General features: G+C 39.1%; 1 protein-coding gene across 2 annotated transcripts in view; it reads right to left on the bottom strand.

Moving 5' to 3' along the window:
- Window positions 1-27226, bottom strand: part of LOC127874525 (rotatin-like) — a 96283-nt gene that overhangs the window by 48512 nt on the left and 20545 nt on the right. For both annotated transcript variants that reach the window (XM_052418893.1, XM_052418892.1), the window contains exons 10-23: window positions 26980-27171; window positions 24570-24782; window positions 19705-19817; window positions 16944-17070; window positions 15908-16033; window positions 14784-14900; window positions 13389-13528; window positions 10500-10668; window positions 8769-8868; window positions 7343-7440; window positions 6859-6979; window positions 5994-6090; window positions 4782-4829; window positions 1780-1980 (exon numbers count right to left, since the gene is read on the bottom strand). In XM_052418893.1, the coding sequence (XP_052274853.1) occupies window positions 1780-1980; window positions 4782-4829; window positions 5994-6090; window positions 6859-6979; window positions 7343-7440; window positions 8769-8868; window positions 10500-10668; window positions 13389-13528; window positions 14784-14900; window positions 15908-16033; window positions 16944-17070; window positions 19705-19817; window positions 24570-24782; window positions 26980-27171 (1862 nt within the window). The remainder of the gene's footprint in view (window positions 1-1779; window positions 1981-4781; window positions 4830-5993; window positions 6091-6858; window positions 6980-7342; window positions 7441-8768; window positions 8869-10499; window positions 10669-13388; window positions 13529-14783; window positions 14901-15907; window positions 16034-16943; window positions 17071-19704; window positions 19818-24569; window positions 24783-26979; window positions 27172-27226) is intronic.

The following is a 27226-nucleotide window of genomic DNA, read 5'->3' as shown; positions in this document are numbered from 1 at the left end:
TTGGGTAATTCATGCGCAGACACTGTATATAATTTGAATACACAGTTAATATCGTTGTCTGCCTACAAAATAGCGACTGGACGTTAAATCGTATAAAGAGATTAGCAAAAAACAACCTGACAATACCCGTACATAAATATTTCTTAGCTGACCACTATTTATCTTTCTACCGCATATTTACCATATCTGATGTAAAGAGTGGTAATTAAATCATTAGTTTTATGATGCTAATAGAGTCTTTTACACCTGTCTGCCGATTGCCGAATTAAATTGAAAGGTGATAATTTATTAATTTGTGTTTTACTCCAAAACTAGCCTTAATGACAGCAGCTTATTTTAATTAAAGAGATCATGAAAAACATGAGCAGTTTAATTGTATTTTAAGTTATATTAAAGTATCGAGTGTGTAACACTTTGGAAAAGTAATTCATCTAGACAGCTATAAAAACGGAAGTAACCATTTTGTCTTCTTATTTCTTTATTATTATTATTATAATTATTATCGTCCCAAATATTGTCAAATTGAATTAAACGTGAAAACAAACAAGATGTGTTTGTGAAACACAATGTCCCCCTATATGATGTTTGACATTGTAGGATGACCTTGACCTTGTGAAGGATGACCTTGACCTTGACCTTTCACCACTCAAAATGTGCAGCTCCATGAGATACACATGCATGCCAAATATCAAGTTGCTATCTTCAATATTGCAAAAGTATTCATAAAATAAGCGATTTGGGCCACATATATTTGACCTCTGACCTTGAAGGATGACCTTGACCTTGACCTTTCACCACTCAAAATGAGCAGCTCCATGAGATGCACATGCATGCCAAATATCAAGTTGCTATATTCAATATTGCAAAAGTATTCATAAAATGAGCGATTTTGGCCACATATAATTGACCTCTGACCTTGAAGGATGACCTTGACCTTGACCTTTCACCACTCAAAATGTGCAGCTCCATGAGATACACATGCATGCCAAATATCAAGTTGCTATCTTCAATATTGCAAAAGTATTCATAAAATGAGCGATTTTGGCCACATATATTTGACCTCTGACCTTGAAGGATGACCTTGACCTTGACCTTTCACCACTCAAAATGTGCAGCTTCATGAGATACAAATGCATGCCAAATATGAAGTTGCTATCTTCAATATAGCAAAAGTTATTGCAAAATGTTAAAGTTGGCGCAAACAGACAGACCAACAGACAGACCAACAGACAGGGCAAAAACAATATGTCCCCCACTACTATAGTGGGGGACATAAAAACAGCGTCTCTGCTTCTTTCTTTTGTAATAATGACTGCTTGACCCGGATGTCAGCAAGGGGCCCGTGTGTTATTGGTAACAATCAATGGTAATACAAACAACAGACAGAGATATTTATTATGCAACTGTCATAACAACAGCACTATAACACATCCCGATCAATATACCGGGGTATTACTGTGAAACAGATAGTTGACAACACCAAATTGATTTGCTATTTTCACAACACAAAAATATATTGACACATTTTTTTGGCCGATTTCTGACACTGATTTTTTAGTGCGTATTTATCTCGGATTTTCAATTTTTACCGATAAATTTTGACCAAACTCGGGGGTGCGTATTATGCACGAGGGCGTATTATATTCGTGGATTTACGGTAGTCAGTAATGGCTACGGGACTTTCAAAGAGACCATCTTATCAATGGATTAAGGACTTTTACAGTATCAGTAAAATCCATGAATCTGAGACTTTCTCAGAGATCTCAAGTTTATACATACTCTAGGTCACTATCGCTGCCCTGCCTGGCTTTGCCCAAGCCCTCCACAAGGGTGTCCATGCCAGCGTTCCACGCCACATTCCAAGTGACCCTCATCATCTCCAGTGGCTCGCCCGTCACCAGGGGGTCAGGGTCCATAGGGGCCAGGGGGGCATGGGGGCTGGTATCCGGCTGAGTGGCGGGGCGGAATGGCAGCTTATATCTGTGGACGGGTTTTACTTCAAGGTTACCAGTATTTTATATGAAGTCATATTAAACTAGAAAAGGCGCGGCAGAGGCCGACGCGTATCCCACGCCACATGTTTGACCCAGGGGCGCCCCATGGTTGGTAATGGGTCCATGCATAGTTGAGATTGACCGTATTGTCATAAGAGAAGTTCAGTATCAATTAGAAGTGAATCATTGTAGAAATGAAGAAATTATAGTAAAAGACAATTTTGGGTGGGCATGGCCTATTATGGGCAGGGCGCCCCAGGGTTGGTAAAGGGGCCATACATAGTTGAGATTGACCGTATTGTCATAAGAGAAGTTCAGTATCAATTTGAAGTAAATCGGTGTAGAAATGAAGAAATTATAGTAAAAGGCAATTTTGGGTGGGCGTGGCCTATGTGGGCGGGGCGCCCCAGGGTTGGTAATGGCGCCATGCATAGATGAGATTGATTGTATTGTCAAAAAAGAGGTTCAGTATTAATTTGAAGTGAATCAGTGTAGAAATAAAGATATTATAGTAAAAGGCAATTTTGGGTGGGCGTGACCTATGTGGGCGGGGCGCCCCAGGGTTGGTAATGGGGCCATGCATAGTTGAGATAAACTGTATTGTCATAAGAGAGGTTCAGTATCAATTTGAAGTGAATCGGTGTAGAAATGAAGAAATTATAGTAAAAGGCAATTTTGAGTGGGCGTGGCCTATGTAGGTGTGGCCTATTATGGGCGGGGCGCCCCAGGGTTGGTAATGGGGCCATACATAGTTGAGATTGACCATATTGTCATAAGAGAAGTTCAGTATCAATTAGAATTGAATCGGTGTAGAAATGAAGAAATTATAGTAAAAGACAATTTTGGGTGGATGTGGCCTACTATGGGCGGGGCGCCCCAGGGTTGGTAATGGGGCCTTACATAGTTGAGATTGACCGTATTGTCATAAGAGATGTTTGGTATCAATTTGAAGTAAATCGGTGTAGAAATGAAGAAATTATTGGAAAAGGCAATTTTGGGTGGGCGTGGCCTATGTGGGCGTGGTGCCCCAGGGTTGGTAATGGGGCCATGCATAGTTGAGATTGACCTAATTTTGGCATATGTGGGCGTGGCCTATGTGGGCGTGGCTTATGTGGGTGGGGCGCCCCATGGTTGTTAATGGGGCCATGCATAGCTGAGATTGACCGTATTGTCATAAGAGTGGTTCAGTATCAATTTGAAGTGAATCGGTGTAGAAATGAAGAAATTATAGTAAAAGGCAATTTTGGGTGGGCGTGGCCTATGTGGGCGGGGTGCCCTAGGGTTGGTAATGGGGCCATGCATAGCTGAGATTGACCGTATTGTCATAAGAGAGGTTCAGTATCAATTTGTGAATCGGTGTAGAAATGAAGAAATTATAGTAAAAGGCAAGTTTGAGTGGGCGTGGCCTATGTGGCCGGGACGCCCCAGGGTTGGTAATGGGGCCATGCATAGTTGAGATTGACCTAATTGTCATAAGAGAGGCTCAGTATCAATTTGAAGTACATCGGTGCAGAAATGAAGAAGTTAATGTAAAATAACATTTAAAAAATGAGTGAAAATCTCTGACCCGGCCCCGCCCCAACCCCCATAACTTTTGACCCAGGGGTCAGATCAAAATTCGGTCACTGTCACCGTCGCACATATGCTCATAAATACCATGTATGTAAGTTTCAGGGTTCTAGTGCTAATAGTGTAGGAGGAGCAGGTGGCCAGGACGGACGGATGGACGGACGGACAGACGCACATCAATACAATATCCCCACTTTTTCTCAGAAAAACGTGGGGATAAAAATCTGTCCCATGTAGTGGTAGCTTATATCTGTAGAGATATATCTGTTTACGTGAATCATCAGGTTTAGATTACCAAAGTTTTTCTATTGACCCTATACCACTCAGATATCTACTTTGACGTTTTTTTAATTCCCTTATAAAATCAAATCAAATTTAAAACATGTATTACTAGATTCAAGTTTTAAAGACCCTATTTTAAATCCTTAGATACTGATGAGCAGCAAACAGCATAAAATCTGAATAGACTGCAAGTTACTCACAGACTGTTCTGATTTTATGCTGGTTTCACAGCCATTTTCATGTTGCTTCTGAGCGGAAAAGGGTTAACCCTTTGCATGCTGGGAAATTTGTCGTCTGCTAAAATGTCGTCTGCTGAATTTCTAAAATTAGCATTTTCTTCGATTTTTTTTCAAAGAATACTATCAGAATAGCAAACAGTTTGGATCCTGATGAGACGCCACGTTCTGTGGCATCTCATCTGGATCCAAACTGTTTGCAAAGGCCTTCAAAATCCGGTTCCCGCACTGAAAGGGTTAAGAAAACTGTCCCCAGTTTCTAGGATGGTTTTGTAAATGTGATATATGAGGGTTTAAAAAAGGTGACGGGGTTGTGTCGCACAGATTGGCTGGGTAGAATGACAGTTTGTCTCTAGGTAGGATAAAAAAAATGTGGGGTATTAAGGGGCATGGGAGATGCATGGGAACTTATGTGATACTGTCATATGGAATATTTGTTCTTCATCCATACCTTCATATTGTATTATACAGAGATATATTGGATGACTATAAATGGGTATACAACTCTAGAAACGCTCAATATTAAGTATCTACATACAAGGAATAGGCTAAGTACTGTGCACATTTGGAAATTAATTTGATTTTCAAGATGCTAGAAGACAATTATGAAAGTAATGCAAAATAAACTGTTCAGAATAAACCAAAAGTAAACGAGTAAATACAATGTTAATGTTTGACTTAATTTTTGTAAGTATCTCACCTGATCTTCAGAATATGTGGCACAGAAAAGGTCGAATTCTTTGAACCACTGAAAGGAAAATACATAGATTCGGAAACAAATTACAAAACAAGATGAGTATCAAGATGGCCCTATGTTGTTCACCAACCATAATTCTTTGTGTCTCATAAGTAACATTTAATTATCAATATAAACAGGCATTGCACTGAAATGCACAGTTTAAGTCCTCGATTGAAGGAGTTTGATATTTTTAAGTGTTAGAAATCTTAAGCATTCTTTAGGAAGTTTTAAAATAACAAAGTCTTTTCATGCAAACCCTGCCAACCGACAAAAGTCATGGTAAATCTGAGAATAGGTGATTATATTACTATGATGGGATAGGAACTGGTCATATGCAACAACTGTGTAAGTATCGAAGTGTCGTAGCAATAAAAATCTAGACGAAATATTATTGTTTTATAGAAAAATGGACAAAACAATTTCAAAACTCCTTTCTTATCAATGATAATGGGGTCATACAAAGTCTGTCAGTTCAATTTTCGAAATGCTACAGGATCACTTTGTATTCATTTTGATAATGATTCACTATTAATTGCTGATTTTTTAGTATATGAAGATTTAATATAATTGGATATACATGTAATTCAAATCATATTGAATCTGTAAGTAACATTATAAGAGCATATTTTCAGACAGATTAAACAATTGTTCAAAATCTGTCCAAAATAATGATATCTACATTATTGCCCTTAAAACAAGCATGCTGATATTGTTTTACAAAAAAATCATTTTGCTTAAGCATTTTTATTACATAATGCAGAATTGTGACGCCATTAAAAACTACCTAAAAACATCAATTGTTCAAAAAGGTGAGATGCCTACAGTATGTCCCCCCTCACAGTATTTCTCCAAATCTTTCCATAGACACCAAGAACTTGTACTTTCCATGAATCCTACTAAAGTGTCTATAGTAGCCTGTAGGATCCTGAGGCTATCAAACTAAAATTTATTGGTTTACACTTAGTCCTTTGAAGGGACTTGTACCCAGATTCACATATTTACAGTTTCCATAGTTTTTCCTCACTGATTCAAAACATAAAAAAACAGTGATCAACGCACATAGGGAGAAAAATAACACTACATTCATATTCTAAAAACACCTGTTGTTCTTGTTTGAAAATCATGTCAAGTTGGTCAAATTATCTGTGAGCAAGTTCCTTCAAATGTACTTACCTCACATGGAAGCGAGCCTGTTCATCAAAGAGCAGCAAAGTGAGCAGATGTGACACCTCGTAGCACGTTCTGTCATCTCTCGAGAACAGCAAACCAACTGGAACAATGAACATGGAGTACAGAGCTGGATATATTCTAAAGCACACCTGCTATCATGGACCAAAAAAATGTTTAAATTAGAAATCTTGTTCATATTCTATAACACTGACCTTGATCCCATATGCCTATATGCAACTGCAAACGAAATTTAGATACAAAGCATCTATACTTGCTGGTGCATGACAATGTTTCATTCTGATCTTAAGATATCAAGCGTAAGACCTTTTTCTTGTTTAGTAATGGTAACCTTGACCTCAACCATTCCATCATCATGTGAAACCACGAGAAGGCTTTGGATTAAATAAATCTACATTAGAAGTTTCATAACAACAGCTAAATTTGTTCTCCAGTTATAAATAGGAAACCGTTTTTTCAATATTTATGGTGACCGTGACCTCCCCATTTCAAACTATGCTTACCAAACTCTGCCAATGGGTCCATTTCAGTATGCCGAATAAACATTTAAAATTAAATTGCATCACTAAAGTAATTCTTGATAATCCAGGTTCAGATAAAAGTTAACATAGCCCAGAGTCTTGACCTCCATTTACAATCAAAATATTGGTCTTAATCTATGAAATTTCAAAAGGATATTGTCCATGTTTTGCACCAAATAATTGGAAAAAAACCACTATAGAACCTTAGGACATGTTCTCAAACTCTCTATACAGAAATTCGAGAGTGTTTATTTGAGTGCAAGGCATCAGTGCAATCACTTGCATATTGACCAGGACCAGCCACAAGTGATATGGTTACTAAAAATTACCTCTAAAAAGGGTGAGATAGAGACTTGCGTCATGCGCCAGTTTGTGTCTGAGGGTGTAGTCATTATGCACCAGGTGTCTCAGTATTGTCATGCAGGCTGGCAGGTACTGCATGGTAGAGTTCTGTAAACACATGACCATACTCCGAAGAATGTTTCAATAAGCTCTCAAAAATGAATTACCACTTGTAAACCAGTTACCATTCTTGCAACATAACGTATCGAGTTTCACAAATTTCATGTTATTTGTTAGTCTCAACAAAAAGTTGTAATTTCAAACCATATTTAAGTCCAGGCATGTCATTAGTAAGCAGGCCTTTGGCAACCTTAAAATCTAATTAAGTGAAAAAATTGGATTAAAAGACCAGTTAAAAAGCACATATAAAAAGACATGTACATTTACCTATTCTTCCAAAGAAAATAAGGAACTTCACATTTTACCATAAATAAGAGCAAACTGCTGACCAAATCTATACGAAACTGTTACCATATTTGAGTCCCCGTCCTTCATGGTTCCAAGCTGTATATGTTCCAGAATCTTCTCCACGCCTCCATCCTTCTTAAAGGCCCCATGCAGGGACGGATCTGGCAAACACACACATATGTAGAGGGATGAAAGGGAATGAGGAACAAGGGCTGTTTGTAAAACATGCATGCCCCCCTATATGGGCTATAAGTTGTAGTAGCAGCCATTGAGTGAATACGCTTTTTGTCACTGAATACGTTCATATATGGTGGTGATGGTGGTGGTGGTGGTGGTGGTGGTGGTGGTGCTGGTAGTGGTGGTGGAAATAGTAGTAGTAGTAGAAGTAGTAGTAGTAGAAGTAGTAGCAGTAGTAGTAGTAGAAGTAGTAGTAGTAGGAGTAGCAGTAGTAGCAGTAGTAGTAGTAGTAGTAGTAGTAGTAGTAGTAGTATGCATTACAAAAATGCAGTTAGCCTTACATTTGGTAAAATTTAAATATATTACAAGGGAGGCAAATCTGTAACAATAAATTTAAACTTATTGCATTTGTTTCCCCTGTAGTGTATTACCTCCCCTGTACTGCTTATATTTATATTAATCAACAAAATTAAACATTAACACATGTTTCATTGGACTGATAATTATAGATTTAGGATTACAGACCAGTTGCTTCAGTAAATTTGTTCAGAGTGTGCCCTGTTGGCCGCGTATGCATTCTAAAATTATCACTCAAAAAAACATTTTACTATTTCGAGTCACCGTGACCTTGACCTTTGACCTAGTGACCTCAAAATCAATAGGGGTCATCTGCTAGTCATGATCAATGTACCTATGAAGTTTCATGATCCTAGGCACAAGCGTTCTTGAGTTATCGTCTGACAACCACCTGGTGGACGGACAGACCGACATGAGCAAAGCAATATACCCCCTCTTCTTCGAAGGCGGGCATAATGAAAGGGAGTGAGGGATGAGGTTACCAATTTGTATTATCTGCTTTAATTAATTGTCTTTCAATGTATAAATTGTTTAATTTTACATATACAATGTACTATATTAGATGATAACATTTTTTTTTTAATCATTTTAATGAAACTTCTTTTTGTATTATCTGCTTTATTTAATTGTCTTTCAATGTATAAATTTGTTAATTTTACATAAACAATGTACTATATTAGATGATAACATTTTTTTTAAATAATTTTAATGAAACTTCTTTTTGTATTATCTGCTTTAATTAAATGTCTTTCAATATATAAATTGTAAATTTTACATATACAATGTACTAAGATAACATTTTTAAAAAATCATTTTAATGAAACTTCTTTTAAGTTATAAATGTTCACCTTTAAGTTTAAATATACTTTATAACTTCTACACATATTCAACATCAATATGTCTCAAAATGGAGTAGATACAGTACATGACAGTGAATGCCTTTCTTGCATCTCACCTTGCAGAATAATAGCCAGCTGGTCAGCTGCTGATTTCTTGACACTTGGATCCGCAGATAAAGTTGTGAAAATCTCATACACTTTACGAAGGCCGTCCACCTGGAAAACAAAAATTTAGAAGGACATTTTTTTTACTGATAACAGTATGCATGACATTGATATGCACATAAAATGACTAATATATTTTTAATAGAACTGTAATGGTTCTTAAATGACTGTGTTTTGAGCAGTATTTAAATGAAGTGTGTGTGACTAGAAATAGTCTAAGTTATAACAAATACCCACTGACACATATAATAATATGTAGCATGTTGTAACGATAAAAAATTGAGCCCTAGGGTGTTGCCAGTTTTGACCCCAGGGACTTCAAAAAACAATGTTTGTAGACAGTTGCAATATGATGTAACATACTGAATATAACACGTTTTGGGCCTTGTAGTTTTAGAGGAAACAATGTTTTTTTTAATTTGTTTTCAAAGGTTAGTCGATTGAAACTATTCGATCTGTAGGATGATATTAATACCACATGAACAGCTCAGTATCATAAGGTACTATCCAAGCAAGTTTTAATTGTGTACAATTAAACGGGTAGAAGAACTTCTCAGGAAAAAAGTGTGTCTACAGAAAGACAAATGGACAGACAAATGGACAGACAAACGGACAGACAAACAGGCAGGCAGGCAGGCAGGCAGGCAGGCAGGCAGGCAGGCAGGCAGGGCAGGCAGGCAGGCAGGCAGGCAGGCAGGCAGGCAGGCAGGCAGGCAGGCAGGCAGGCAGGCAGGCAGGCAGGCAGGCAGGCAGGCAGGCAGGCAGGCAGGCAGGCAGGCAGGCAGGCAGGCAGGCAGGCAGGCAGGCAGACAGACAGACAGACAGACAGACAGACAGACAGACAGACAGACAGACAGACAGACAGACAGACAGACAGACAGACAGACAGACAGACAGACAGACAGACAGACAGACAGACAGACAGACAGACAGACAGACAGACAGACAGACAGACAGGCAGGCAGACAGACAGACAGACAGACAGAGTGATTCTAGTTTGCACTCCCTTCACATCAAATCCAAGGGTAAAATAAAAAGATGAAAGAATGTGTAAGTCACAGGGGAAGAAAAAAGTGTAATGCACATCTACATTTCATTTATTTAAGAAATATGGAAGTACTTAGCTTCACATGCTAATAATACATTATGCTATTGCAATAACAAGAGCATCGCATAGCGGGTGTCAATGCTTGGCTGCGGGTGCAGTTTTGAATAAATGAAAGCTTGTTAGAGGTCACAGTGACCTTGACCTTTGACCTAGTGACCCCAAAATGGGTGTGGCGTGTAGATCTCATCAAGGTGCAGCTACATATGAAGTTTCAACATTGTAGGTTTAAGCACTTAGATTTTAGAGCCAATGTTAAGGTTTAAGCACGGCGGACAATGAGCTGGCTATGACAATACCTCGGGTATTCTCCGAAAACAGCCGAGCTAAAAATAGCTGAGTTCAAGAGCACATAACTCAGGAACTTTTTATCACTGGGCATAAAAAATGTGCCTTACACAATTAACGCTTCATATTATGAAAATGTTCAAGCTTCAATAAAATTGCTTCAATAATGTAGAAGAAATTTGCTCCGAGAACTATTTCAGTGGACAGATCAATAGACCAACTGAACAACAAATATGACTCTAATAAATCCTCTCCTCACCATGCAGGGGTAGAGTAATTAATAACTAACCTGGAAGACAGATCTGCCAAGGTCTTCGTCCACTGAGCGCGGTGTGTCCACAATCAGCAGGTTGGACAGGTGGGAGACATCCAACTCTGAGAATGTCGGCAGCTTGCGAGAGCTTCCGTCTTCAGTTGACAGATACCATGACAGCCTTTTTAATGCCTCTGATCTCACCCTGATAGCAGAATTTAATAGAATTTGCATAGAATTGAATGCATCATATATAAGGGAGGGATAATAAGAAGCATGTTTATATCAACAAATTGATTATTTAAAATGAAAATAATCCTTTTCAATTTTCACTTGAAATTATTCATCACCCCACCTACCTTTTAATAATTGTGTTTTTTCTTTCTTTTTTTCAATTCAAAATATAGTTTTTGTCAATATCAGAAGTGATTGTATAATAACTACATCAATCAACGTATATTTTATAACAAAAGGGCCTGAAAGGCCCAAAGTCGCTCACCTGAGATAACAAGATATTATTGGGACAAATCTTCTGACCAAGTTTCATGAAGATCGGAAAATAAATGTGGCCTCTAGAGTGTTAACAAGATTTTACTATAGCCATATAAGGAAAATTGCCCCGCCCCTTGGAAGCCATGTTTTTCAAGCAAACATAATAATTTTCAAACTAATCCAAGATATCATTGAGACCAATCTTCTAACCAAATTTAATGAAACTGGACAATAAATATGGCCTCTAGAGTGTTAACAAGGTTTTACTATAGCCATATATAGCCATATAAGGAAAACTGCCCCGCCCCCTGGTGGCCATGTTTTTAAAGCAACCAAAACCATTTTCGAACTCATCCAAGATATCATTGGGACAAATCTTCTAACCAAGTTTCATGATGATCGGACCTCTAGAGTGTTAACAAGGTTTTACTATAGCCATATAAGGAAAAATGCCCCATCCCCGTGGTGGCCTTGTTTTTCAACCAACCGGCATCATTTTTTAACTCGCCCAAGATATTATTGAGATGAATCTTCTGACCAAGTTTCATGAAGATCGGACTATAAATGTGGCCTCTAGAGTGTTAACAAGATTTTACTATAGCCATATAAGGAAAAAAGCCCCGCCCCTTGGCAGCCATGTTTTTCAATCAAACATAACCATTTTCGAACTCATCCAAAATATCAATAAGACAAATCTTCTGACCCAATTTCATGAAGATCGGAAAATAAATGTGGCCTCTAGAGTGTTAACAAGGTTTTACTAAAGCCATATAAGGAAAAATGCCCCGCCACCTGGCGGCCATGTTTTTCAACCAACTGGCGTCATTTTCGAACTCGTCGTAGATATCATCGAGATGAATCTTCCGACCAAGTTTCATGAAGATCAGACAATAAATGTGGCCTCAACAAGATTTTACTATATAGCCATATAAGAAAAAATGCCCCGCCCCTAGGCAGTCATGTTTTTCAAGCAAAGTTTACCATTTTTGAACTCATCCAAGATATCAATGGGACATATCTTCTGAGCAAGTTTCATGAAGATTGGAAAATAAATGTGGCCTCTAGAGTGTTAACAAGGTTTTACTATAGCCATACAAGGAAAAATGACCCGCCCCCGGCGGCCATGTTTTTCAACCAACCAGCATCATTTTCAAACTCATCCAAGATATTATTTGGATGATTAATCTGACCAAGTTTCATGAAGATCAGACAATAAATGTGGCCTCTAGAGTGTTAACAAGATTTTACTATAGCCATATAAGTAAACAAGAGTGCCTAACTGTCACAAAATACGCCCGTTTGAAGGTTTTGGACAACTTGATAACTTTACCATGACCCATATTTAAACTTGACCTACATATCATCTAGACACAACTTCTGACCAAATTTGGTGGAGATCGGATGAAAACTACTTCAATAAGAGAGCGGACACCATGCTAAATGCTTGAAATGCACTAAGTGACCCTGTGACCTAGTTTTTGACCCTGCATGACCCATATTCTAACTCGACCTAGATATTGTCTAGATACAACTTCTGACAAAGTATGATGATTATCGGATGAAAACTACTTCTATTACAGAGCGGACACCATGCTAAATGCTTGAAATGCACATAGTGACCCCGTGACCTAGTTTTTGACCCGGCATGACCCATATTCGAACTTGACCTAGATATTGTCCAGATACAACTTCTGACCAAGTTTGGTGAAGATCGGAAAAAAACTACTTCAATTAGAGAGCGAACACAATGCTAAATGCTTGAAATGCACTAAGTGACCCTGTGACCTAGTTTTTGACCCGGCATAACCCATATTCGAACTTGACCTAGATATTGTCTAGATAAAACTTCTGACCCAGTTTGGTGAAGATCGGATGAAAACTATTTGAATTAGAGAGCAGACAATGTTGTGGACGCCGCCCGCCTTCCGCCAACGTGAAACTATAATACATCCCTTTTTTTTAAATGGGCGTATAAAAATGCCCCGCCCCTTGGCAGCCATGTTTTTCAAGCAAACGTAACCATTTTCGAACTCATCCAAGATATCATTGAGACCAATCTTCTGACCAAATTTCATGAAGATTAGACAATAAATGTGGCCTCTAGAAAGTTAACAAGGCAAATTTTGATGGCGCATGACAGACGACGTACGACGGAAAAAAGGCGATCACAAAAGCTCACCATGAGCACGTTGTGCTCAGGTGAGCTAAAAAAAACAAAAGAGTATTATTACTTGAATGACACAAGTGACATTTAGTTTGTCTGAGCTTATACAATTAAGACAGAAACATAAAGTGGAAATATGCATATATCCATAAGAATCTTAATTGAAGATTCCGTTGTGAATACCAGTGACTTGTACTCGCTAAGGGAAATCTCAACTTAAAATTCTTACAGATAAATATGCTGGCAAGCTGTGATCATGGTAGACTCACTTGATATCAGCTGACAGCATACACCTGAGTGTGCCCCTCAGTTTATCAGTCCTGGTCAGCTCCCCGGGCCTACTGCTGGAGGTCGTATCCAGCATGGACAGAATGGAGGTGCCCAGCACGGTGTTCAGACTGGCGTATGACTGTCAGGAAATAGTGGAGAATGATTTTAATTGAGTCATACTCTGATAAAACTGGGCTTAATGAATGTGCATAAAGTGTTGTCCTCGATTAGCTTGTGCTATCTGCACAATCTTATCAATGGCCAAACTTTATGCTTCTATGGTATTTTCCATTAAACGATTGTCTCCTCTTAACAAAAATCCAGTCTAGGTGGAAGGTGTCGTCCCTGATTAGCCTGTGCAGACTGCACAGGCTAATCTGGCACAACATTTTATGTACATAAATTAAGCCCTGTTACCCAGAGCACGGCTCTATTATGTTTGGAAACAAATGAGAACATTGTGAAAATTTAATTGAATTGTGAAAAAACAAAAAAAGCTGACTATTATATTTTTCCAGCAGGGAAAATATAAAGGTGCTCATGTACATTTTCAGACTTGCTTATGACAGGGCATGAAGTATAACAATAATTTTGTTGGCATTATATGCAGGGTAAATTGTGTGGACATGTTAACACCTGACCAATGATGATATTATACAGTTGAGTAATTCGATTGGAACTGAAGTTTTTGTTAAAATGGTCCACAGAATAGTTTGCTCCACACCTTTATCACATTCTACGTGAACAAATCTACAGATGGGCCAACAATAACCAATATGGTGATAACTATATATCACCTCCCTGCACAAGCTTACTGTCAAGAGAAATGAGCTTCCACCTGGGAAAATGGACACTTTCCAACCAAACTGGATTTTTTATTAGAAAAGTCTTCCTTTTGGCAAACAAATTACATAAAAGTGGAAAGTGTTGTCAATGATTAGCGGTAGCCTATTTGGACTGCACAAGCAAATCTGGGACAACACTTTAACTCTTTCAGTGCTGGAACCAAATTTTGAAGGCGTCTCATCAGGATCCAAACTGTTTGCTATTCCGATAGTATTCTTTGAAAAAAATCCAAGAAAATGCTAATTTTAGAAATTCAGCAGACAACATTTTAGCAGACGACAAATTTCCCAGCATGCAAAGGGTTAACGCAAACGCACTAGACCCAATTTTTCCAGGACAAGACTACCATGTAACAGAAACAATTGTTCTCAAAGACACGTCTGTCAAAGAATCCCACTACCTGTAGAATGGGCAGTCCCCAAAAGAGTTCCTTCATCAGATGCTGCTACATCCAGTTTAAGCGGAAAGTGTTTCCCAGATTAGCCTGTGCGGATTGCATGAATTAAACCCCATTTTCCCAAAGAGTCCCTGTCATTGGGTCTCATTACCTGTAGAATGGGAAGTCCCCTCATGAGTTCCTTCATAAAACGCTGCCACATGTCTGCAGGCATCAGTAGCTGACTCTTCAGTAAGTGGGTCACTAGGTCAGAGGCAACACCAGACACCTGCAACCAGAATCTCCGCAGAGATATGACTGGAACCAGCATAGCTGGATCAAATCCCTGCCTTCATTACCAACCACGTGATGATAGCCGAGCAATGTCGTAAAATAGCCTGCTGTTATTCTTACTTTTTTATTTAGTTTTTTTTTTTTTTAATTATGAACCAAAACCTTTACAATACTTTCAAAATGTAAAAGAAAATGACACAACTTTTCATAATATAATACTTGGACAAAAATATAAAATCCTACCAAATCTGGTAGGACTTTCTTGTGATGGCAGAGATTGTATGTGAGAGCATGGAACGACAACTCTGCGTGGAGATTGACAGGCAAATGGACAAACATGACACATAAAGTGTGAAAGCGTGACCTACAGTCTCATTCTGTGAAACCGGTAAAGAACAAATGTGTCTTGTTCTGAGAAAACTGGGCTTAATGATTGTGCGTGAAGTGTCGTCCCAGATTAGCCTGTGCAGTCCGCACAGGCTAATCAGGGACGACACTTTCCGCTTTTATGGTATTTTTAGTTTCAAGGAAGTCCCTCCTTACCGAAAATCAAGTTTAGGCGGAAAGTGTCGTCCCTGATTAGCCTGTGCGGACTGCACAGGCTAATCTGGGACGACACTTTACGCACATGAATTAAGCCCAGTTTTCTCAGAACAAGACACAAATTTTATTGGTACTGAAGACATTCCTGTTTAGAATCATGTTCTAGTAATGCAAGTCACAGTCGTGTACCTTAAGATTGTAAACCACCCCTAAAGTTCTTTGTCATTCATTTGTAGTATTAAATCAGGGCTCCTCTGGCTAAAACATTTCTGTAGCAAAATTCTAATCATTTGGATATTTTATGGGTGATAATGTAGGAAATCTGGTTGTCAAATGGAAGATTTTGTAGCCAAATTTCTTTATTTGTAGCCATTGGCTAATTTGGCAAATGACAGACTAAGCCCTGTTAAATAGAGAATTGTAATACATGTAATACATAATTATCAACACCCTGCATACTTGATCATCTTTGTCGGCCAGCCCGAACTGCACAATCTCATATAGGATATCAGAGTTCAGTAGGAACTTTGCCTTTTCACTGGATGTAGACCCTGGTTCACAGGCTTTCATAACGCTTAAACTACTCTGCAACAAAAGTAGATTTATTTCCAATGTATACAGTTATAAGCAAAAACAACTGCCCAAGGGGAACCATGTTTATAAATTCAGAGGTATCTATTTAACACATATTTCATTTCCACTTACAAAGTTTCTTTACACCATTTGCGGGCACAGAAATTATCAACAACCTATCACAATAAGATATTCTTTACAAAGAACTATTTCAGCCTTTGGTGTTCTTCAATTTCAAAGAGAATATCATATTGAATCCAACCAGGTTTTATTTAACGAATTAACACCCAACACCAACACATAAAAAAAATGACGACCTGACAGACACTCTGATATAAACAGGTTTATGCTGAATGTAATTGTACCCCTCTAAACCACTCTGCGCATTGTTTACTACACATCAAAATGAGGTAAAAAAATTGTGAATTGCAGATTAAAGTTGTTTGCAATTAAATTTTTACAAAGCTGTAAAACTCCTGAATATATTGACCTGTAATACTAATATTTGTCTTCCTCTGTATTCAACTAACAATCACAGCAATCTTTACCTGAAGAATTATCATTTGCTTTATCAAATTGTAGGCTAGAAGCTTATTTGTAGCTTAATTGCCGAAATAAATGTTGTTGTTTTAAGCAACAATCATATATGATATCATATGTACATTCATCGATAGAAGTGCTAATACTGATGATAGTGTGTATTAAATCTTAATTAGGCAAATCATGTTACATCACTAACTGTTTATTTAAATTCCTATTTGTAGACCGTAAAAGTATGATTTTTTTAAGTATTTCGATTAAAATTAGATTTCAGTAATTAAAAACCTCCTAACCATATGCAACTGTCTCTTGATTATTTTTTTTCTAATCAAAGAGTTCAGTTTTGAGGGGCCCCACTGTAGTTTATATATATTCCCGTTACCTTGACAACCTGAAGGACGTTGCTATAGCCACAGAGGCGTATCTTGTCTATGGGGTGTGACAGCAGCTGTAGGACCAGCTTCCTGTAGTGGGACTTCTGGGTCTCGTAGTGCTGGGACCGGGCACAACTGGCAGGGGGGAAATACATAGCGTGATCTGGCTAGTATCTTACAATAAAATTATGAAGAAAAAAAAGCTTGCCCAACAACAACGGACTTCATTTATCTTAGTCTTAAATAGTTGGATGTAGCTTTAATGTAAAATCATGTAGCCTTAAATCACAAAATAAACCCTATGTTGACACCAAGCAAGAGATCCAAACTGATATGGGTTTTTTGTGGTCATTTCGAAAAGTTTAACATTTTTTAAGAGGAATACCTAATTGTTTTCATATAGAAAATGTACTTCAACTGCGACTTCAGATTTGCATATGATATGTGACTGAAAACTTATCAGGAGGCAATAACGGAGTGTATAAAGTCAATAAACAAATTCAATTTAACTGCAAACTAGGTAAAAGTGCTTTGAATCTTACATAATATCTGTAAGCATCATTATTTATTATCAAAAAATACAATTTTACTATTCTGCCCAAAGAAAAAACTACCAATAAGGAGTCAATCAACATAAATGTATGATATATATAGCATATGATTATGCTGATTGCACAATTTCTGGTATACCATACACCTAACAATTACCACGCCACCAATATGTTAAAAACAAGAATATTGTTATGACATGACAAAGATATACAAGTAACACACAATCATTGATCGAGACACAGTACACAGCCACATATGGACATCAAGTGTTAGTTTATGTTCCTGATTTCTAATTTCCACCAACAGATATAAACAAAGTCTAACAAGGGGCAGCAAAAAAAAAAAAAGTTTTATGAATTGATTATCTGCTTTTAACTTGAAATAAGGCTATTTTGATTCTGATAAGTAAACATTATTAGCCAAGAACGTTTGCCTGAATACCACGCTAATAAAAAGTGTAAACATTTATCTTTTTTTGTAGTAATCATTTATAAATGTTTAGTTGCTTAAATTTCTAAGATAATTTTTTTATTACACATTATTATTAAACTGTGTGATCTGCGTAAGACAAAAACTATTTAGTTAAAAATATCAAGTGATCTGTAACTCAGTATCACAAACGATTGACACATGCTATTGTAGTTTTCTTGGATGGTGTAAACATAAAGTTTTCAAGAATGTATATATATTTCATCAATCTTCATAAATCTTTTCAAAAACTTAAAAACCTTCACAAGCAAAACTTCGACTTAATTTGTGCTTGGTTATTCATGTTTTCTGCTTAATTTAGTTAATGTTGACATAGAATAAAGGTTCTTGGTTTAGCCCTTTGCATGCTGGGAAATTTGTCGTATGCAAAAATGTCGTCTGCTGAATTTCTTAAATTAGCATTTTCTTTGATTTCTTTCAAAGAATACTATCAGAATAGCAAACAGTTTGGATCCTGATGACATGCCACATTCTGTGGCGTCTCATCTGGATCCAAACTGTTTGCAAAGGCCTTCAAATTTCGGTTCCAGCACTGGAAGAGTTAGTGTTAGGTGCTACGTGTAGTGCACTTCTATACCTGGACATAGGCTCCTCATCATGTCTTCAGAAAACACATTACGCTTATATCAACACACAATCAATTAATTGGTTCTGCCCCAAAACAGGTAAAAGTACTTTGTCCCATAACACAAATGAATGTTCATCGCAACCTATAAATGTCGCCTTAAAACTTTAAAAAGCACTTACACTTACAAAAAATACTTGATTATTTTGAAAAGTTATTAACCTTTATTCAAAGAAATTAATATCAACAAAATGTTAAACATCAAACATGCGTTACGAAATGACATTCTTGTGATTCCAATTTGTTGACCATTGAGTGCTAGAACTTTTGATTTTTAAATTCTCATACTAGAGCCCTGTTGTGTGAAAATGGGCATAATGCCATTTGAGGCCAGCGTAGCCCAGACCAGCCTTCGCATTCATAGTCCGGAGGTAATCTATCAGCTAGTAATCTGTCAGCTATCAAAGTCACGCATTATTTCATGGTCTCAGTAACCCTTTCCCTCTCAGAAGCAAAGTAAAAATTGCTACATGTATGTACAAACAGCATTAAACCAGAACAGCCTGCCAGTAACTCACAGTCTGTTCAGGTTTTATGCTGTTTGCTGCTCATCAGTATCTAGGGGTTGAAATTGAAGCCTTTAAAACTTGAATCTAGTAAGAAAGGTCTTTAATTAATTATTTTTCTAAGGGACTACAAACGCGTAAAAAAACATATCTTAGTGGTGAAGGGACAATGGACATTATGACTCCTCATCCCTGGAGACGGACGCAGAGGCATATCTGGAGCTACATTGCTTGGATATGTCATAAAGACCATTTTTGCATGACGCAGCACATTTAAAGCCTGTATATATTTGACTCCCGGACCTATGTCCCTAAAGCTCTGTGACAATTAAAGCTCATTTCTTCATGCCATAAATATCATCAGCCACAAAATTGAACACAGACCTTTTAAAATTTTACCTAAAAGTGCTTTATTGTTATTTTTCCATATTTTTCCATATTTCAAGTCTAATATCCTATTTTCACAAAATGTTCATAATAATAATCTCCATTTAATAAGACTCAGATTCCGATATTACAAGCATAGTAAAATCAGTCCCAGCTTGTTTTTGTTTCTTTAAATTATAAACTGAAATGCCATTGTAAAGAGAGACTTACATATCTGAGCACAGCCTGACTGTCTCCGTGACATAGGCCATGTGTCTGTGATATGGCAGGCTGTCAAAGGCTCCCTCGCACAGGCTTAAAGTGTCCTTGGATAGGCGAGAGGCCTGCAGGTCACAGAATCAAGGTTTTGGGTGGTCTTAATGCATACAGATAAAGTGTTGTCCCAGATTAGCTTGTGCAGTCCGCACAGGTTAATCAGGGACGACACTATTTGCCGGAATTAAAAAAAAGAAAAGACTTCCTATAAACAAACAATAAAAGCTGCAAGTGTTGTCCTTCATTGGCCTGGGAGGAATGCACAGGCATTAAGTCCAGTGCTCCCAGAACGAGATTCATATCATGCAAAAAATATGCATAAACGTTATGGCCAGGGATCATATTTTTTCCGTTTTGTCGGTCCTAGACCGATTGGGGTCATGAAAGACCGATTGAAAACCCTAAACAGTCGGTCCGATTCTGTCCTGACATTCGTAAAAAACGATGTAAAGTCTATAAGTTCCCAATAAAATTCGCTATTCCAGCTCTGTCTGGCAAAAACTTACCAACGCTAATCCTTTTATTGCTCCCAATTAACAACCCGCTTCTGCTACTCGAGTGCTACAGTGTTATTTTTGACACCTTATCGGCGATTTATCGGCAATTATTGATTTTATCAGGCATTCACACCACAGTGTTTTTATGATAGGGGTCTCTAATTGCTATCGAAAGATGTATCATACAGAAATATACGCCAATGAAACTATTATCCTGTGTATTATACCGCCTAATGTTATAAAACCTGTCAAAACACTGATTTTGTACATCAAACAAATTGGATGCAGACCAATACGCATTGATGTTTCATAAATTAAATTTCGTTTTCGACTGATGGTCAGAAAAATAATTTGTAACATATTGCATCAATCTAAATTAAGAGTTAATTGACGATTGGTTGAATAATAAAAGTGCTCGCACATCGCGTCACACGATTTACATATGTTCAAGGGGATATCCCTGTACCGATTGGATGTCAAATCGAGGCATACAGAGAAACCCCCAATTCAGTTTATGGAGTCTGTTTACTTCCGGATAATGGAGAACGCTGTGTTCACGAATTTCTGAAACACATGTTTCGTCAAAATTGGGCAGAAAATTAGAGTTTTTGTAAGTAATATACTGCTTAAAGTAAAGGTGGAATGATTGATCGTTTTAGGTGTCCTGCTTTTTGGTCAAATTTCCCGACGAGATGTAAACAGTCGTTAAACTCCTGGACTACTGACATCCTCAGTCGAGAGCCACCAATCACTGAATGTTTCGACCCATTAATCTCGATACATTCTCCTGGTGGTGGGTCCGCAGGAGTTGATCAATCCCCTACGTGTCAGTAGACGGCTGCCAGCTCCTCTCCTCAGCCAAAGCCATCTCGATGCTCTCTCCGCTGCATCCCCAAGTCTGTTGACCGCTCGCTTTCTGTCTCTTCCTGTCAGGCCAAGTGCAGTGAAAAGTCTCCAGAGAGACTTTGACGGAAAGCCTCGGACGCCGACCTCCACTGGGAATAGCCACGTGTGCCACCCCCCCTTCTCCTTGCATTCCCTCTGCAGATCAGCATATTTTGCTGTTTTCCTCTCCATCGCCTCATCACAGCGCGACTCCCAAGGAACTGTGAGTTCAACCATCACCAGACACTTGTCCTTTGCCGACCAGATCACCATGTCGGGGCGTTGTGTTGTCTGGACTACACTTGGGAAAACCAGCCTGCGTTTCAGGTCAACAACCATCTCCCATGACTGCGCACGATCTAGGATCGATGCTGCTTGCGCCTGCTGCTTCTTGATGGTTTCCCCTTCCTTTACAAACTGCATCTTCCTGGTCTCTTTCACAGTCTTCTTCTTTCGCCTCTCCCTTTCCACTATGTCTGCCAGTTCTTGGAGGACCTTGTCGTGTCTCCACCTGTATCTTCCTTGTGTAAGGGCTGTCTGGCAGGATGATAGTGTATGTTCTAGCGTGCCTATCTTTCCGCAAAGTGGGCAGGTTGGGTCGTCACGTTTTCCCCATCTGTGCAGGTTTGCTGGTGAAGGTAGCAGGTCGTAGACTGACCTGAGCAGGAAACTGATGCGCAGAGGTTCGCTTCGCCAGATATCCACCCATGTCATCTTCTTTCCTGTAGTCTGCCACTTTGTCCAAGCACCCTGGCACCCCATTGCCACTGCCCTTATGCCTCGATCTTCTTCTTTGGCCAGACGTACCTCTGCCTGGACCATCTCCCTCCTTGTCCTACCGTCCGCCTTCTTCCAACTCCTCGTCTCCGCAGAGCCCAGACCTTGTGTTCCCACTGCCGTTGTTCCCACAATGTCTTTGTGTCGCAGGCGGCTCTCGGCTTGCGCTACAGCCTGGCTAGCGGACCACTTTCTTCCCGTCCTGGTCTCAACACCTGCTCTTCGGACCATGTCATCCCTTGAATCCTTCAGCGTCATGACAAGTCTGGCCTTTGCCACCTTGTACTCCTCCACCAACGAACTCAATGGGAGCTGTAGTTGATTTGATCGTCCATAAGGTCCAATGTTGCTGAAGCTGGGTGGTACGCCAAGCCACTTTCGCAAATGCCTACTAATGGTTCTCTCCAGTCCTTCCACCACTGTTGTTGCCACCTCATAAAGCATCAGTGGCCACATCAGTCGTGGGAGAAGTCCATTCTGGAATAACCAGGCCTTGAATTTGCCAGGTAGTCCGCTTTTGTCAATCTGCTTCAGCCCTTCAGTGAGCTGGTTCTTGATGCGCTTGATGTTGTTTCCATCTTGGAGTGTAGCATCATACCACTTCCCAAGGCATTTAATGGGGCTGTCCATTATCGATGGTATGTCCTCACCTTGCACTGTCAGATTGAATTTCTTGGTTGGTTGGCCTTTCCTGATAACAAGTGCTCTGGACTTTCTGGGTTTTAACCTCATTCTGGACCAAGTTGCTGCCTCTTCTAGGGACGAAAGCATCCACCTTGCTTGAATGTGGGTCTTTGCTGTCAGAGTGAGGTCATCCATGAATCCCTTAACTGGAGGTAGGTAGATTCCTGTTGCTGCTTTTGGACCACGTGTCACTCTCTTCGCCGCATTGATGATGAGGTTCATACCCATCACAAACAGGACCACAGAGATTGTTCATCCTGTGACAATGCCTTTCTCCAAGCTTTGCCATGCTGTTGTCTTGTCTCCCACAGCAAAGCGTAGCTTAATGCCTCTGTAGTAGTCTTTTACCAGGTTACAAACGTGTTCTGGTACATGATACTGCTCAAGTGCCTTCTCAATCAACTTGTGGGGTATTGATCCATAAGCGTTGTCAAGGTCTAGCCACACTACAGTCAGGTCATCATGGTTCACTCGTGCCTCCCTGATCACTTGGCTGAGAACACTGGTATGCTCGACGCAGCCTGAAAATCCGGGAACTCCACCCTTCTGAATTGACGTATCAACGTAGTTGTTGTCAGTAAGGAACGTTGTCAGTCGCTTGGCTAGGACTGCAAAGAATATCTTCCCCTCTACGTTGAGCAGAGAAATGGTCCGGAACTGACCAATATCCTTCGAGTCCTTCTCCTTTGGGGCGAATATTCCCTCCGCTCTCTTCCAGCAATCCGGGATTTTGCCCTTTCTCCAAATAACTCTAAGTAGGGTCCATAGTTTCCGAAGAATGCCAGGGCACATCTTATAGACACGATAAGGAATGCCATTCAGGCCTGGGGCTGAGCCTGTCCTCGCTTTCTTCACTACGTGCTGTACCTCAGACAATGATGGCTCCTTTGTGTCCAAAGGAGTTTCTGGTGGGTCTTCTGGTTCTAGCCTTGAACAGTCACCCAGTGGAACCTCCCGTGAAGGATCACTGTGGACATTGCGTAAGTGCTGTTCTATTTCCTCCATACTGCTCTCTAATGTTCCTGATCGTTCGTTGTCAAAGATGTCTTTGGAGAACTGGTATGGATTCTGGATGAATCTAGCTCTCTGTCTCTCCCTCTTCCTTTTCCTCTGTCTTGTTTGCTCAGCCTTGTTGAGAGTGCTCAGTTTCTCTCGTAAAGTGCTTCGTAACTGTTGGAGTCCTACTTTCTCTTCTTCCTTGGCTTTTCAATACTGCCTCTTTACACTTGTAAGCTCCTTTCTGGTCTGTTTGATAAGCCTCTGTCTTCTGCTGATGATTGGGGCTGGCTTCTCTGGCTTCTTCTCAGCCAAGCCAAACCTCTCTTTGCTTACAGTATAGATGAGGCCCGTCATTGCTCTTATCTTTCGGTCAGCTGGACCCTGGAGGGTTGTTTCCAGTATAGCGGAGACGTCTCTATCTAGCTCCTGCCACGCTCGCCAGTCTGTCGACAATTTTTATACGGAATGTCCCGATTTGGACCTGAACAATTCTGGCATGGATTTCGGATGTAGTTTTTTTGGATACCTTTTTTCCATCATTTTAAATCCAGACCGATTGATGTTGTGGGAAAATATGATCCCTGGTTATGGCATATATGAGATACTCTTGTAATTTATTACGACTTTGATATTATGTTAATAATTCAGTTGGTTACTTGAACATCAACAAGAGCATTGTCACTTATACCCCCAGGAAACTTGATAAGCCTTTTTGATGGTCACATAACTCAGGAATGTTTGAATCATTGGCAATGTGACAAATGTCTTCAAACGGATGTGACATAAAAGTAAGAAATAGGCGCAGATAATAATAAGAAAATCTTAGCATTATTTCTTCGCATTTTGTAAAAGATTTTCCTTAAGCAGCTAATAAAAGCTGTTCAGATGAGACTGTTGGAAATAATTATATTTATATCAAGTCCACAGATATCCGAACAATTTAATACTGACTAAGAATAAAAATCACTGTTAACCCACCTCTTCTTGAGCGAGGGTCATGAATTTACAAGTCTTCTGCAACGACTGGCATATGGTTGCCGTTGAGACGTAGACGTTGAAGCGGCCCACATCCAGCTGCTGCAGGTAACCTAGCAACAGAAGTTGAAGGTCCGGGAACGTGTTGCTAAGGCTCTCATCATACACGAGGATGTTCATCATGGAGAGAAGTCTCTCTGACACAATGCCTTGACTCTGCAAGAAGGTAGGGAACAAGTGTATGAAAACAAACAAATTCAGTGCATTGAAATCCCAATCCAAATAAGTTTTGTTTATGGAAGGATGTAAAGTTAAATTCTTACAAAATAAGGCATATTAGTGTGTAACCTTGACCCTATAGACCTGACTCATACCTGTTACAAACAGTCGAAAAAAGGAGAACAATTGTAGAAAGTTATTACAGAATCCGTTGAAACATAGTGAAGTAATGGCTAAATTATGAATAAGTAATCAAATTTGTGATCTTTGATCTTAATGTGCTTAATTTGACAGTTACATTAACAATTTGATGAAACAGAGAGCAAAGGAATGTAATCAATTGACACAGCCTCATCCAAAGGAAACAAGAGCACCGCCTTGCGGGTGCAGACCGCTCATCTATTTTCTCTTAAAAGGTGAAGGGACTCTCATTTTCAATCACAAAGGAGGGAGGGGTGGAGTGAAGAGGGGTGTATAGTGTGGGGTGTGGACATTTATTACATTATCTTCCAAAAATGCGGAAAAAAATGCAAAATGGGGGGGGGGGGGTTGGGGGGGGAGGGGGGAATTCTTGGGTGCGATGGTTGGACGGTATTTCAAACATAAAATAATAAAAATAAATATTTGTGTTTTTTAACTGTTTAAAAAAAAAAAAAAATTGAAATTGGGGGTGGGGTGGGGGAGGGTATAGTGTGAGGGTGTGGTGGTCATTTGTGAGATGATCTTAAAAAAAAAAAAAATAGGGGGGGGGGATTCGAGGGGGGGGGGGGGAGGGGGGTGGGGGGATTATTGGGTGCGATGGTTGGACGGTATTTCAAACATAAAATAATAAAAATAAATATTTGTGTTTTTTAACCGTTGTAAAAAAAAAATTGAAGGGGGGGGGGTGGGGGGGTATAGTGTGAGGGTGTGGTGGTCATTTGTGAGATGATTAAAAAAAAATAAAAAAAATAAAAAAAATAGGGGGGGTAGGGGGGGGGGATTTGGGGGGGTGGGGGGTGGAGGGGGGTTGAGGGCACGGGGGATGGTTTGGGTGGAGTCTATTGTGGTATGTCAGGTAAGAGTAGTTTTGTCAAAGTATCAATCAAATCTAATCATAAATAAAGAAGTTATGGCAATTTTAGCAAAATTAATAATTTGACCTTGAGAGTCAAGGTCATTCAAAGGTCAAGGTAAAATTCAACTTTAACCATATATTCAAAGTTACTAAGTCAAAAAAGGGCCATAATTCTGTAAAAATGACAACCAGAGTTATGCAACTTGTCCTTTTACTGTACCCTTATGATAGTTTGCGAGTGTTCCAAGTATGAAAGCAATATCTATGATACTTTAGGGGTAAAGTGGACCAAAACACAAAACTTAACCAAATTTTCAATTTTCTAAGTATAAAGGGCCCATAATTCCGTCCAAATGCCAGTCAGAGTTACATAAATTTGCCTGCACAGTCCCCTTATGATAGTTAATAAGTGTTGCACGTATGAAAGCAATAGCTTTGATACTGTAGGAATAAAGTGGACCTAAACACAAAACTTAACCAAATTTTCAATTTTCTAAGTATAAAAAGGGCACATAATTCTGTCAAAATGCCAGTCAGAGTTACATTCCTTTGCCTGCACAGTCCCCTTATGATAGTTAGTAAGTGTTGCAAGTATGAATGCAATAGCTTTGATATTTAAGGAATAAAATGGACCTAAACACAAAACTTAACCAAAATTTTCAATTTTCTAAGTATAAAAAGGGCACATAATTCTGTCAAAATGCACGCCAGAGTTATCTAACTTTGCCTGCCCAGTCCCCTCATGATAGTTAGTAAGTGTACCAAGTTTGAATGCAATAGCATTGATACTTTCTGAGAAAAGTGGACCTAAACGCAAAACTTTACCGGACGCCGACACCAAGGTGATGACAATAGCTCATTTTTTTTTTTCAAAAAATAGATGAGCTAAAAAACTAATAAAGCAGATTCTGTAATTTATCCTTTGGGGTATAAAAACTTTTGTGGAAAATCTAGTGTGAAAGAAACATATTTTAAGCTAATGAATATTCTGGTACCAATTGAGAGGATTTAACAGAATTTTACACTGAAAAGCATTTTTTATGATTGAGCACATATGAATATTGGCATTGAGTTTTCCACATCTGCACATTAAACCCTTTACAATGCATACATATAGTTCCCAACTTTTAAACCTACCATGTTTACAGGCACCAGGGTCTTCAAGAATCTACACAGCAGCACATGCAGCCCCAGCACGCACAGCCTGTGTTGCACCAGGTCCTCTGGGCCCTGGTCCGGACTACTCTCCGGGTCATACGGGGCGTTACCATGGTGATGGGATTTCAAAAGGTCAGCTATCATGTCGAGGCTTTCAATGAACTTTTCACTCTGCAAGTGTAATAAACATAATTTATGTTAATGCTGTGATGAAAGAGGACACAAT

Source organism: Dreissena polymorpha, chromosome 3, assembly GCF_020536995.1.
Source record: "Dreissena polymorpha isolate Duluth1 chromosome 3, UMN_Dpol_1.0, whole genome shotgun sequence".
NCBI lineage: Eukaryota > Metazoa > Mollusca > Bivalvia > Myida > Dreissenidae > Dreissena > Dreissena polymorpha.
The sequence above is the reverse complement of the archived record's forward strand: the minus strand, read 5'-3'. Positions and strand labels throughout refer to the sequence as shown.